This window comes from Chiloscyllium punctatum, chromosome 23, assembly GCF_047496795.1.
Source record: "Chiloscyllium punctatum isolate Juve2018m chromosome 23, sChiPun1.3, whole genome shotgun sequence".
Classification (NCBI taxonomy): domain Eukaryota; kingdom Metazoa; phylum Chordata; class Chondrichthyes; order Orectolobiformes; family Hemiscylliidae; genus Chiloscyllium; species Chiloscyllium punctatum.
In genome coordinates this window covers 91,947,469-91,962,248 of record NC_092761.1, presented here as the reverse complement: position 1 = coordinate 91,962,248, position 14,780 = coordinate 91,947,469, and the positions used below count along the sequence as shown (strand labels likewise).

Genomic DNA, 14,780 nt, shown 5'->3' with positions numbered 1-14,780 from the left:
GCCCTCTAGTTCTGGACTCCCTGACCCCAGGGAAAAGACTTTGTCTATTTATCCTATCCATGCCCCTCATGATTTTATAAACCTCTATAAGGTCACCCCTCAGCTTCCGACGCTCCAGGGAAAACAGCCCCAGCCTGTTCAGCCTCTCCCTGTAGCTCAAATCCACTAAACCTGGCAACATCCTTGTAAATCTTTTTTTGAACCCTTTCAAGTTTCACAACATCTTTCCGATAGGAAGGAGACCAGAATTGCACGCAGTATTCCAAAAGTGGCCTAACCAATGTCCTGTACAGCCGCAACATGACCTCCCAACTTCTGTGGAGAAAGTGAGGACTGCAGATGCTGGAGATCAGAGCTGAAAAATGTGTTGCTGGAAAAACGCAGCAGGTCAGGCAGCATCCAAGGAGAACGAGAATCAATGTTTCGGGCATAAACCTTTCTTCAGGATTCCTGAAGAAGAACTTATGCCCAAAACATCGATTCTCCTGCTCCTTGGATGCTGCCTGACCTGCTGCGCTTTTCCAGCAACACATTTTTTCAGCTCCCAACTCCTGTACTCAGTACATTGACCAATAAAGGAAAGCATACCAAACACCTTCTACACTATCCCATTTACTTGAGACTCTACATTCAAGGAGCTATGAACCTGTACTCCAAGGTCTCCTTGTTCAGCAACACTCCCTAGGGCCTTTTCATTAAGTGTATACGTCCTGCTAAGATTTGCTTTATAAAAATGCAGCACCTCACATTTATCTAAATTAAACTCCAGCTGCCAGTCCTCAGCTCATTGGCCCATCTGATCAAGATCCCGTTGTAACCTTCTTCGGTGTCCAATACCCATCCAATTTTGGTGCCATCTGCAACTTACTTGTCTGGATAAGTGTAGTTATGACAATACTTGAGAAAGTCTGTTTGGTTGGTGTTCCTTCCACCAGCTTCAGCGTTCATCCCCTCCATTATCCCAGGAGCAGCTGTGTGCACCACCTACAAGGTACATTGCAGAAACTCCTAAAGCCTTCTTTGACTTTACTTTCCACCAGCCTCTAGTGCCTATAAGAACAAGGGCAGCTGACTCATGTAAACGCCACCATTTGTAAGTTAAATTCCAACTCTCGTATTATCATGGTTACCAGGCCAAAAGCCAGGATCTCCCTTCCTCAAAGCACTGAGTGTACCTAGACTAGATCGACTCCAGTAGTTTCAGAAAGCAACTGGACCACCCCCATAAGGGCAATTGGGGATGTTCATATCTCTGATTTTATTTTTGAATTGAAATAACTAGCACAGACACAATGTGTTGAATGCCCTGCTTTGTTGTATGATTCCATGAAGAGGTCTTTCTCACTTTGTGCCCTTATTTATTACATAATCCACTGTACATACTATTCTGTACATGCACCCATCACATAAAGCCAGGCACCTGTCTTCATGGAGGGCGACACGACAGCCAGACAGCTGCTCATCCCAGACTGCTGAATGTGAACTTTTTTGCAGGCTGATTATTCCAGACAATTCCCAGACTGTTCATCCTCGAATTTATCCTCCATTCTTGGACCATCCCCATGACTGCACCTTTCCAGGTTCCCAGATTGGTCCCAGACCCTTGTGGCTGCTCTCTATAATTTCCTGATGTTCTGCTACTACAGTAGTATGTTGGGCTTGGGGACTCTGCTGAGTACACCCATTGTGAAGTGTCGAACTATATCTGAAAAGACAACATAGTGAACTGTTCATTGGTCTCTTAAATGTTTTAAGTTTAACAGAACAATGAAGGGAGGGGTCAGTTCCATAGTTCAACTGGTAATGTTCCAATTTTTCAAGGAAGTGTCTCTGTTTGTTTTGGTCTTGGGAGCAGAGTGATTTTTCCAATGTGGAATGTGCTTCCTGCTATGTCTGCAAGTCTGTGGTGACAGCCCCATGAAAGAGACAATGAATAATCCAGTCTTAGATAAAGCTGAACTCCTACCAATGCTGTTCCTACCCTGTGAATTCCTGACAGGGTACTACAGAGATTTTTAGTCTGTTACTAAATTTGCATCTAAGCCATCCTGTACAATACTTGTTCTGGAAGTTAGTGATGAAGGAGCGGCGCTCTGAAAGCTAGTGTGCTTCCAATTAAACCTGTTGGACTATAACCTAGTCTTGTGTTATTTTTAACTTTGTTCTGGAAGTGTTTAATGGGGACAATGTAGATGAAACTTTACTCTGTATCTAACCATGTGTTGTGCCTGTCCTGGGAGTGTTTGATGAGGACAGTGTAAAGAGAAGTTAACTTTCAGTTTTAAAGATTAGATTGAGCTTTACCCGAGAGTTAACCCGTGCAAAACCTGAACTGCAACACTTTGATGAGGACAATGCAGCGAGAGCTTTATTTTCAGTTTAAAAGAGTTAAGGGAGCCTCACTTTAAATCTAGTCCTGTGATGCATCTGCCTGAAAAGTGCTCAACTGTACAGTGTAGAGGCACTTTATTTGTCTGCATCAAACTCAGAATAGGAGATAGCTGCTCAGTTGCTGAACCTAACTATGAGCAGATTACATGATATTCCTCCTGTATAATGACCTGTGCTAACATTATATACAAGAAGCAACAACACAACAAATGGAAGAAAATGGAATTATTATATAAAATTTGGAAAAATAAGTGAAGAACCACAGATTTAAGTAATGTTAGCAAACAAGATTCCTATTCCATAAGTGGCTTTTTCTGTTTCCCCACCCGCACATCCCCTTTCTGTCCTTTCCCAGATACGCTGCCTCTTTCCTGGTATCAGGATGCCTTCCCTTTTTATGTTTACCTGAGAGCTGACGGGATGCCTCCAGGCCCCTCTCCTGTTGAGGTTCAGTCTTCAGGCAAAGAGGATGTTTCAGAGTTGGGCACATCGAAATCATTAGTATTATGATGGATTCATACATGTTGTCTGAATGATACAGTTCCAAGAGTTTTTAAGAGTCATTTTGAAAGCAAGAAAGACTTGAACATTAAGGGGAGACAATGGCCCTCGTGGTATTATTGCTAGATTATTAATCCAGAGACCCAGGTAATGTTCTGGGAGTCTGAGTTCATGTTCTGCTGTGGCAGATGGTGGAATCTGAATTCAATACAAATCTGGAATTAATGACCTAATGATGATCATGAAACTGTTGTCGATTGTCAGAAAAATCCAGTTTTAAATGTATTTGTGCTGTGTGATGTGGGCGTCACTGGGGGGCAGTGTTTATTGTCTTCTTGAACCATTAGAGTCCACCTGCTGTGAATTGATCCACAAAGCCATTAGGGATGGAATTCCAGGATTTTCACCCAAAATTTAGTTTACTAATATCCTTTATGGAATAAAATCTCACATCCATCAGGAAAAATCCAAGAATGTCAAATTTCAAATCATCATGGCAATTTGTGCTGTAGGTGTAAAGAGTGCTGACTGCTTGGGAGTTGATTCTAACTGAGAAACTGTCATAGAGAAAGCAATGGGGAATTATAGCAGTGGGGAATTATACACTCCAGAAGCTCCTGAAACAGGTGCAAGACTTGAATGTATTATTTTGTTTGCAGTCAACCAGTCCTGAGTCAGAATGTACAGTTTCTTGTTTTAGTAGCACTTTTCATACCTTAAAATTTTATACAATAATTTCCAATCAATGAAACTTTATAAAGTTTACTCACTGGTGTGATGTAGAAAGCTCACCTGCCAGTTTGTGCACTGCAAGCTCCCACAAACAGATATAATTACCAAATCATTTGCTTTAGAGATGTTGGTTGAAGGATATAAAGTATATAAGATGGAGCAAGGCTCAATTGGGTTTCTTAAGTTTATATTTTTTAAATTGTGAAAAGCTAGAGTGTCATAGAAAGTCCTGGCTAAGGTTTTGGAATCATTGTGCACATCCATATGGTTTCAGTTTAGACAGACTGTCTGGGCTCCACATTCAGGGATTATGGGCCAGGTTAGTAACCAGCTAATCACCAGCTGATCGACTCGCTCTCTACTTTTGTTTTTGTGATCTGACAAAGTTTCACATTTCTGGCCCAAATGGCCAAACTGGAATTCTTCAAAACTGCCCAGCATAGCTGTTTTCGGAGCCCTTTCACAGCACCAGTTGACATATTCACAAACACATTGAAAAGTTTTGGGATATTTTAGTAGTTTTATGGTGTGTTAATGAACAAAGTGATTGAGTTAATGGGGTTAGGTGGTAGTTAGTGAAGTTAAGTCAGGTTTGGGGGAGTTGGTAGTGGGAGAACAAGTTGGATAGTATAGTCAGGGCTGGCGAATCAGGTGGGGAAGGTCAGAATGTTTGGGTGTTGATGGGAGGGCTGGTCAGAGAACCAGGACAAGGTTCAAGTGTCAACATTGGGTTTTGGAGCAAAGGTGATTGAGAGAAGGTGGGAGCATCAGAGCGTCAGTGAGGCTGCTTGTGTTCAGAGGGGTAATTTGCATAGTTACACCAGAGTTGGAGATTTTTTTTCTGTCAAATGTTGCCTAGGTTACCACACATTTAAATAAGATGGAAATCTCCAAATCTAATTTTGACTTGTAGACTTTTCCAGAAGGTTCAAGACACTGGGCAATTGCACTTTGTAAATTTTAAACTTCTCATGCGGTTTCTGCCCGTCAATCCTTCCAAGGGATTCCAGCGCATGTGTTCTGGGTATGTTTCAATCTCTGGGTAATCTGGGCCATGGATCTGCTTCTGATGAATAGTCACCAAATTGTCACCATTAAGTCTGTTTCTTGCCATAGATGCTGCCGAACCTACTGAGGATTTCCAGCATTTTCAATTTTTATTTCTAATTTCCAGCACCTAAAGCATTTTGCTTTAGGAGATAATAACAGACCTGGGCTGAATATTGTACAAGAAGAGATGAATTATGTTGCTCTACAAGGTTTGGTCCCTACATATCTGGGATGGTTTATTGCTGTAGCATAATGCGGTGTCTCAGAAACCAAAGCGTCTTGAGTATTATTGGTTAAACAGCACTTGTAAGGAGCCATTGAGGAATGATAGTCATTGGCCATAATACCCTGAGGCCTTACAGGGGTCTGTCAGGCAAGCACTGCTAAATTGCCAGAGTTACTGTAGCCTGGGATTTGATACTTTTGCATTTTCATAGATTACCTGAAGCCCCAGTGGTGGCTACAATTCCATTCTGGTATTGCCTGACAACTCCATGTCCCAGCAATCTCTTGGATGTTCGCTTGGTTAGGATCAGCCCCCACATCTCAGCCCAGGTGGGACTGATTGCTCCATTAACTTCAATTAAGACTGCTCCCAGTGTATTACTGATCTCAGGCAGCCTGGTTTCATGTCAGCATGGTGTTGACAAACCTTTCCTGTTTGGATAATTTGATGTTAATTCCCCCCCCCCCCATAAAATCCAGCCCATTGAATCCAGATTTTGTGATGGAAGAATTACTGGAATTTCTGCAGAGCTCCTTTTTGATGTGAGATGGCAATAAGGACCTCACCAAGGTCAGAGTAAAAACTTTGCTTAACATCATCACTGGAGTTGATGACCAAGGTGTAACCACTGACCCAGTGGCATATAGGTTCTAGCTGAGTTGTAAGTGAAGCTACATCAATGTTTCATTCATATAGTTCCGGTAGAGCACCAGAGAGCCTGTTCATGATAGAAAACCAATTCCATGGATATGAGGATTACTGTCAGTTTTCCTTTCTAGTCGAAGATGTCTGTCCTGTTTCTGAGAACTCCCTAGAATGGCAAGTCTCACTGAGATTACTGCAGGCCAGACAGGTAATCACATGCCAGATGAGGTATCTAAACACAGAGGTTTATCACAGGCAAGGCAGGTTTTTACTTTGTTAAGGTCTGTATGATGTGTTACTGTCAGACATGGCTTGCCTTTCATGAGGAAGGTAGACTCTCCTTTCATGAGGAAGGTAGACTCTCCTTTCATGAGGAAGGTAGACTCTCCTTTCATGAGGAAGGTAGACTCTCCTTTCATGAGGAAGGGCTGGTTTGCCAACTGAGGATTGCTGATGATGATAAGTCTTTCTTCTGTCAGAGAGCTGTGCCTGGGATGAGTTTCTGTGCGATGATGGTCGCTGCCTTTTCACCAGCTTTAACTGCAACAACTTTTATGATTGTTTGGACAAGACTGATGAGCTGAATTGTGCTGATCATCAACATGGTAGGTATCATCTTCATTCAGTGCACGGACTTCGGAAAGCTGACAAAATTCTGCACAGAGGAGCTATCCAAACATTGCAGTCAAACCCGTCCCCAGTCCCCAGTCCCCAGTCCCCAGTCCCCAGTCCCCAGTCCCCAGTCCCCAGTCCCCAGTCCCCCATCCCCCATTCCCAGTCCCCAATCCCCCATTCCCAGTCCCCAATCCCCCATTCCCAGTCCCCAATTCCCAGTCCCCAATTCCCAGTCCCCAATTCCCAGTCCCCAATTCCCAGTCCCCCATCCCCCATCCCCCAGTCCCCCATCCCCCAGTCCCCCATCCCCCAGTCCCCAATCCCCAATCCCCAATCCCCAATCCCCAGTCCCCAATCCCCAATCCCACTGTAAAACATTTGGCCTTCCTGCAGAAGAATGGAGTGTGATAAGACACATTACAAATGAGTGTTTATTCAAGAACATTAGGACCATATTGTGTAACCATGGAGATGACAGATTATTCACTGTAAGGAAACTTAATGAGCAACTATGAAAAGTCAGCATTTATTGGTGCAAGAATCACTCACTGTGTAACTGTACAGAGATATTGCTGATCCAGTGCAGAACATCCCCTGGTACTGCACCTCCAAGGTGATTGTCACAAAAAAAGACCATTTTTGCTTTAGTACTGCACCAACTGGAGATGCTTCTTATGCCTTTCATCACCATTGGCCACATGCTCTTCTTACATGCTGACATTCACATGTGGAGATGGATGCTATATTGGGTGCAGCTTCACATGGGGAAGGTATGATGAGGATGTGGGTGTACTCTACCTCAAAGAGAGTGAAAACCTGACAGCACCAAATGTTCTCAATAAGGTAGCAATGTAACTCTTGGTCAAAAGCTAAATTAGCTGGTTGCCTGGAAACAACAAAATAAATTTGAATTAGGCCAATCAGTTTAAATTATACCCCCCAAAAAAACCAAACTCCAATCCAGTTTGAATTGAGTATATTGACAATCTGATGCTTTGGAGTATAAGACTGAGGAAAATTGAACAGTTGGGAGAAGAACTGCCTCACTACCAGCATGTAAAATGACTGCCTGAAAAATAGTTCTCTTAAAGATGCCTTTGTAGATCAGTAACCTGTGAAGCAGAATCCCTAAGAAGAAGAAAAGAAGGCACAGGAATATCCAACTAGAAGAACCTACAGCTACCTGGTTTTGAGATAAGAAGTGTTGTTTTGTAAATCTTTATCAGGGGTTTTATCGGACTAGTATTATAGAAGGGAAGGTCAAAGATAGGTCAGAGGAAGGAATTGTAAATAGTTGTTAGTAAATTACTCTGTTATACTTTAAGAAATAAAGTGGTTAATTTTTAGTTTAAATAGTTCTTGACTTCTTGAATTTTTACAAAGTACTGCACAGGATAAATCTTTTCTGTGTTGCTGGTTTTAAATTAAGCAGGAGGGTTTACCCCACGTCAGCCCCCAAGCTGTTATGATGCAGGGTAAAAATTCAAGAGGCCAAGAACTACTTAAAGTAAAAATTAACCATTTTATTTCCTGAAGTATAACAGAGAATAATTAATTAACACCTATTTACAACTCCTTCCTCTGACCTATCTTTTACCTTCCCTTCTATAATACTAGTCCAATAAAACCCCCAATTAAGAGTTACAAAACAACACTTCTTATCTCAAAATCAGGCAGCTGTAGGTTCTTCTAGTTGGAGCTTCCTGTTTGTTCTTTTCTTAGACATTTTGCTTCACAGGTTACTGATCAATAAAGGTATTTTTAAGAGAGCTATTTTTCAGGCAGTCATTTTACATGCTGGTAGCTGGGCAGTTCTCCTCCCAACTGTTCAACTTTCCCTAATCTTATATTCCCAAAGCATTGTATTGTGTCATTTGCTTTTAAGATTGTCAATATACTTAATTCAAACTGGATTGGAGTTTGATATTTTTCAGGGTATAACTTAAACCAATTGGCCTATTTTGTCGTTTCCAGTCAACCAGCTAATTCAGCTTTTGACCAAGGGTTACATTGCTACCTTATTGAGAACATTTGATGCTGTCAGGTAGGTCTACCAGCTTTTCACTCTCTTAAAGCCACAGTACGCCCACATCTTCATAACAAACGCTCTTCAGGAAAGTCTCCCCGCAATTGTCAATCTCATTTAGAAGCTACAAGGTCATCTGTTGTGGCAAAATGGCAGTGGTAGACTTCTCTAGGATGGGAGAGTCCTGATCTTAAAACAGTTAGTGCAGAGTTGCTGAGGAACATGGACCACAAATTGAAAGACTGTGCTCATGTAAAGGCACAATGCCACCATTGATTTATAAAAATTTCTTTAATACAAATGAAGTTTTTTTGGTACTAAATACCTGATGAAGGACTTGAATGCATCAATTGTCAATTCATTACCAATGTCTCCATTGCTCTCTTTAGATTGTGGTGGGATTCTGACTGCTCTGGAAGGATCTCTGGCTACTCCGAAACACCCTGAGCTGTATCCACACAAGCAAGTATGTAATCCTGGCACTGCTTAAATCATCATTGATAGCATCCCATCCAGATATCAATATTACATCTCCATGATTTCCAAACTACCTCAACAACTTACCAGTCCCAGTGATTCTCAATTCCAGACCAACGTCCTTCTATTCAATGCCCTCTGATCTTGATCTCCTTTGTGGTTGATCCAATGGCACCAAATGTAAAATAGCCACTCTACAGCTAAAAGATAGAAAGATTTCCAACTCTGGATGCTCTAATTAGCTACGGTTTCCAGCATAATGTTTGTAACAGACATTCTGAAAGATAGCAAGGGCACCTTTCATAGCCTGAGGATGCCCCAAAAGCACTTTAGTCCCTATGACCCACATTGCTGAATTGTATTAATTGTCTTAATATAAGAAATATAATAACTAATTTACAGACAGCAAGATCCCACATACAGCACTAGAGTAATGACCAGATGATGCATTTTAAAATTTAAAGTGAGAAGTTAGTTATGGAAGGAACTCTTAGAAAGAACGGATCAGGTTATACCAGTATATAATGTTAGTTAGACCACAGATGGAATACTGTATGCAGTTCTGGTCACCACATTATAGGAAAGATGGGATTGCACTAGAGAGAAAGTATGAAGGAGGTTCACCAGGATGTTACCTGGGTTGGGGAGATGTAACTATGAAGAGAAACCTGAGAGGCTGGGGTTGACTTTCCTTAGAGCAGAGAAGCCTGACCGAGTCATACAAAGTTCTGAGGGTCATAGATCGGGAGAAACCTTTCCCCTTAATAAAGGAGTTAATAACCAGGGGGCACAGATTTAAGGTCAGGAGCAGGAAGTTTAGAGGGGATTTGAGGAAAATTCTTATCATTCAGAGGGTTGTGGATATCTGGAACTCACTGCTTGAAAGGGTGTTAGAGACAGGAGCCCTCAAGTTATGAAAGAATTATTTAGAGGAGCACTTGAAATGCCATATAGGCCAAGTGCTGGAAAATGGGGTCAGAGTAGGTGGACGCACATGACATACCAAAGGGCCTAGCTGCATAATTGTAAATACTCTATGATTCTTAAGTCTATGGAGTGGGACCTGGATCTATAACTTAAGGAGTCAGAGTTAAAAATCACACAACACCAGGTTATAGTCCAACAGATTTATTTGGAAGCACTAGCTTTCGGAGCGCTGCTCCTTCATCAGGTGGTCATCAGGTGGGTGCAGGAGCAGTGTTCCAAAAGCTAGTGGTTTTAAATAAACCGGTTGGACTATAACCTGGTGTTGTGTGATTTTTAACTTTGTCCACCCCAGTCCCACACCAGCACCTCCAAATTATGAATTCAGAATTGAGAGTGCTACCCATTGAACTTTTACTGGTATCCATTAGCTCACACGCCATGTGACAGCAAACATTGCAATTCTGAATGTGACCAAGGTGAACATTTGATCCAGATGCCAAGGCCAATAGTAATATTACCCAGCAGACCCTGGATTGGGGGTAATATCTGATATCACCCAGCAGACGCTAGATTGGGGGTATTATCTGATATCACCCAGCAGATGCTAGATTGGGGGTATTATCTGATATCACCCAGCAGACCATGGATTGGGGGTAATATCTGATATCACCCAGCAGACCGTGGATTGGGGACTGAATCTGGGTTCTTGTGGTCTGTATGTCTAAGTTACAAATTGCCTTGAACAACAGAGAATTAGGGGAGTAAGCAGGAGGTGTTATGCACAGACAAATACAGTCAGCAGAATGAAACATATAACTTGGGTTATGCCACTAAGAGAAACTCCAAGTATTCCTGTGCATTTGTTTGATAGCCTGTGTGTCTGTAGTCAGGATAGTGATTCTATTTTAAGTAAATTCTGGGCTGTTAACAATAGCATATTTGTTCACTTTAATGTTGTGACTGTCGGTCTCCATGTTTCTGTGCATTCATGTATATTATTTGATTATCCAGAAATTTCCCACTTCAATTTTCATTCATTATTTTCAGAAAACACTGTCACCTCAAGGTAGCAGTCTTAAGAATACATAATGTCCTTTGCTACTGGAACTTGGAATGACTAATGATTCTCCCATCACATCTTCATCTGACGTTTATACGGGGTACTTTTCATTGGACATACTGGATGTCAGTGAGAAAGTAGAAATTTGAATTTCTCTCTTCACTATCCCAAAGATACTGAGATCATTTGTACTGCACCAATCAAGATCAATTCTATAGTTATTTCAGCACAATGGGTCAAATTTTGGGAGTCTCTAATTTATAGAGTAAGAGAGCACAGAAACAGACCCTTTAGTCCAATTCATGTCTTTTTTTACAATGCAAATTGAATGTTTTAAAAATGGAACCGTTTTTTTAATAAGGAGCTGTTTTTTTGTTCCGAGAGTCCTGTAAAACCATAAATACAAGGAATATAAATCACAGCACCAGCAAATGTTATTCAATATACATATAACAATAACAAAAAAAAGAGAAAAAAACCCACAACAACACGCCTGAAACACGACTATACTCATGTGCAACACAGACAAATCAGTAAAGGTAGTTAATGAAGAAATGAACAGGCAAAACAGCTCAGCACAACAAGATATTAGCTCTCGACCTCCAAGAACACTAAGTGCTGCACATAAAATATTTGGAATTCCTCCTTCAAGGACATCAAGTAAACTAAATCAGACTGCCATGGCTGTATGAAAGCTGGACTTAAAATGGCAGATAAATCTGCATTCAAGTAGTCCAGAAAGGGCTGCCATATTCTACAAAAATGTCCTGTATTCTGGTACACCAAATTTGTGAAAAAGTCCACAGGGATATTTTCCAGTAATAAGTCTATGCCAACACAACAGACCCAGGGTGTGGGGGGCGGGGGGAGGGGTGGAGGGGGGCGTCAGAGACCCAACACATTAAAATATTTTTCCTAGCACAGAAATTGAGGCTATTAATAGTTTTTTTTCCTATGAGCATCCAAAGAGGGTATTTTGGTTAGACCCAGGGGGAAAGAGATAGGGTCCATCTTAACCTTGGCCCTCAAGACCCTCTCTATAAGCCCTGCCACAGAACTCCAGTATATAGGACCATAAAGAATGAGCGAGAGTACTGAGGTTTATCTTACACTTAAGACAAAAGGGGGATGTTCCCACTTTAAACTTTGAGAGACATTCTGGGGCCAGATGGACCCTATGCAAAATCTTTAGCAGTATGGCATGGGTCCTATTACAAATCAAGATCTTCCTTGCATTCTCACAAATGTCATCCCATGTCTCCATAGAAATTTCAGTCCCTAACTCCCCCTCCCAAACCCTGCAAAGCTGCTCAACGTCTTCTGAAGGATCACCCTCCCAGCAAATGATAAAGTGTACTCATAGAGAGAGTATTTATAACATAAAGCAGGAAAGGTACAGCAGGTCAGGCAACATCCGAGGAGCAGGAAAATTGATGTTTTAGGCAAAAGCCCATCATCAGGAATAGAGGCAGAGTGCCTGCAGGGTGGAGAGATAAATGGGGAGGGGGTGGGGTGGGGGAGAACGCCTCATCTTCCACCTCAGAACACTTCAACCCCAGGGCACCAATGTGGACTTCACCACTTTCCTCATTTCCCCTCCCCCCACCTCACCCCAGTTCCAGCTCAGCACTGTCCTCATTACCTGCCCTACCTGCCAATCTCCCTTCCCACCTATCCACTCCACCCTCCTCTCTGGCCTATTACCTCCATCCCCACCCCCACCCCCATTCACCTATTGTACTCTTTGCTACTTTCTCCCCACCCCCCCCCCCCCACCCCCACCCACCCCCCCCCCCCCCCCCCCCCCCATTTATTTCTCCGCCCTGGAAGCTTCCTGCCTCTATTCCTGACAAAGGGCTTTTGCCCGAAACATCAATGTTCCTGCTCCTCGGATGCTGCCTAAACTACTGTGCTTTTCCAGCACCACTCTGATCTAAACTCTGGTTTCCAGCATCTGCAGTCCTCACTTTTGCCTTATAGCATAAAGCACCCTCTTTTCCAAAGTAGATCTCAGGGGTTGGTCAAGAGCGTGGTCCCTTTTGGAGTAAAATCCCTGACTTGAAAAAAAGCGGAAAAGGTCTTTGCTAGACCATGTTTATGAATTATTTGGTCAAAGGACCTCATTACCTCACCCAAACTGGAGATTCCCCTTGCTGCCTGGGACTTAGATCTTAAATCCAGGGCCTATTACCCCCCGGTTAAAAATCCGGCATATCCACTATAGGGGTAAGAAATGACATTTTGGACATATTACCCTCCCTCTGCTGCATTATCCTCCATGCTTTAAGAGTATTAATAACAATCAGATTATGGCAATATTCCATGACTATCTTCATTTTATCTAAAAATAAAAGGCTGATGAGGGGACATTTTGCCTGAGAGGCCTCAATATCTAGCCACTTAATTGGTATCTTCTAATATCTGAGAAATCCACTTCCCCAACCTTTTGTTTTCATTTTAACATTATTTTCTGTCGGTAATGAAAGTAGCTTTTTTACATATACACAAGGTGTTATTGAAACATCCATTTTTTTAGGCTTAGTATTTTTAAGGGCATATATGAAATACAGAGTGAGATGGCTAGTGGATTTAGAAAGATTATCACACAGCAGGATCAGTCAGATAGAGGGGTGACCATGGGGAAAGTCAAGAAGGTGGTTCAAAAATCTCTGGCGACTATTCCTCTGTCAAATAGATGTTCAGTTTTTGGAATTGTAGAAGGGGATTGTCTCTCCAAGGAAGGTGCAGTCAGTTATTGGACACTTGAAAGATTCTTATGTTCAACAGTGTTTGCCAAGATTTAATAGAATTATTATTATTGGGGTGTCTCCTGTCAGGGCATGGACAGGAGATTATATGGCAGTGAGGGTAAATTTAACATGGTTTGTTGCTTTCCTGGTGCTAGGATTAAGATCGTCTCTAAATGTTCTAACATATTGTTAAAAGTGAGATTGAGAAGCCAGAAATAATTGTACACATTGGGAGGAATAACATTTTTTGGGAAAAGATGAAAGCAGTATAAAATGAATTTAAGAGGCTAGGTAGAAGATTAAAAAATAGCACCTTGAAAGTAAGAGTTCCTAGTTTCCTTCCAATGCCAGACTAAATGAAGGAAGCAACAAAAGTTTAAGGGAGATAAATCAATGGTTGAAGAACTGGTATATTGTTCAGGGATTCGGGTTTTTGGACAATTGGAAAGTCTTTTGGGATAGAAAAGACCTGTTCAAAAAGGATGGGTCTAATCTAAACTGAAAAGGGACCAGTATCTTAGCAGGAATATTTGTTCATTCTATTAAGGGAGACTTTACACTGATAGAGAGGGGGAATGGAGGAATTCGAAGTAACAGTGTAAATGGAAGGTTTGATGGGGAAGGTTCTGAATGTGAGGAGACCGCGTCAATTAGAAAAGAAAGATGAGAAAGTCAAAGTATACAGTAACTCTGAAGAACTAAATTTCATGTATTTCAATGCAAGCAATCTGACAGGTAAGGCCGATGAATTCAGTGCATGTTTAAAAACCTAGAAGTAGGATGTCATGGCTATGACAGAACCTTGCTGAGAGATGGACAAGACCGGTAGCTCAACATTCTGGGATTTAGATGCTATAGGAAGGATAGAAAAGGAGGCAAGATAGGGGGAGGAGTGGCATTTTTGTATAAGGAATACTTTACTGCTATAACTAGGGAAGATATTTCTGAAAAAATGTCCTGTGAAAACATAATGGTAGAAGTTACAAATAAGAAAGGAAAGATCACTTTGATGGGATTGTGCTACAGGCTCCCTAACAGTAAGAGGGACATTGAGAAACAAACATCTAGGGAGGTTTAAAATATATGTAAGCAGAATAAGGTTGTAATAATGGAGGATTTTAACTTTCCAAATATTGACTGGGGCTACCATAGTGCTAAAGGTTTGGATGATGAAGAATTTGTCAAATGTGATTAAGAAAATTTTCTAAGTCAATATATGGATACTCACACTAGAGAAGCAAAACGAGACCTTTTTTTGGGCAATAAGACAGGTGACTGAAGTAAAAGTGGGGGAACACTTTGGGTCTAGCGATCATGATTCTATTACTTTCAAAATGGTTCTGGAAAAAGGTAAGCCTTTCGTAAAAGTTAAAGTTGTTA

General features: G+C 41.6%; 1 protein-coding gene across 4 annotated transcripts in view; it reads left to right on the top strand.

The window, feature by feature from the left end:
• LOC140494253 (membrane frizzled-related protein-like) overlaps window positions 1–14,780 on the top strand; it is a 75,895-nt gene that overhangs the window by 36,998 nt on the left and 24,117 nt on the right. For all 4 annotated transcript variants that reach the window (XM_072593500.1, XM_072593499.1, XM_072593501.1 and 1 more), the window contains exons 8-9: window positions 6,025–6,150; window positions 8,576–8,652. In XM_072593500.1, coding sequence (XP_072449601.1) covers window positions 6,025–6,150; window positions 8,576–8,652 — 203 coding nt within the window. The remainder of the gene's footprint in view (window positions 1–6,024; window positions 6,151–8,575; window positions 8,653–14,780) is intronic.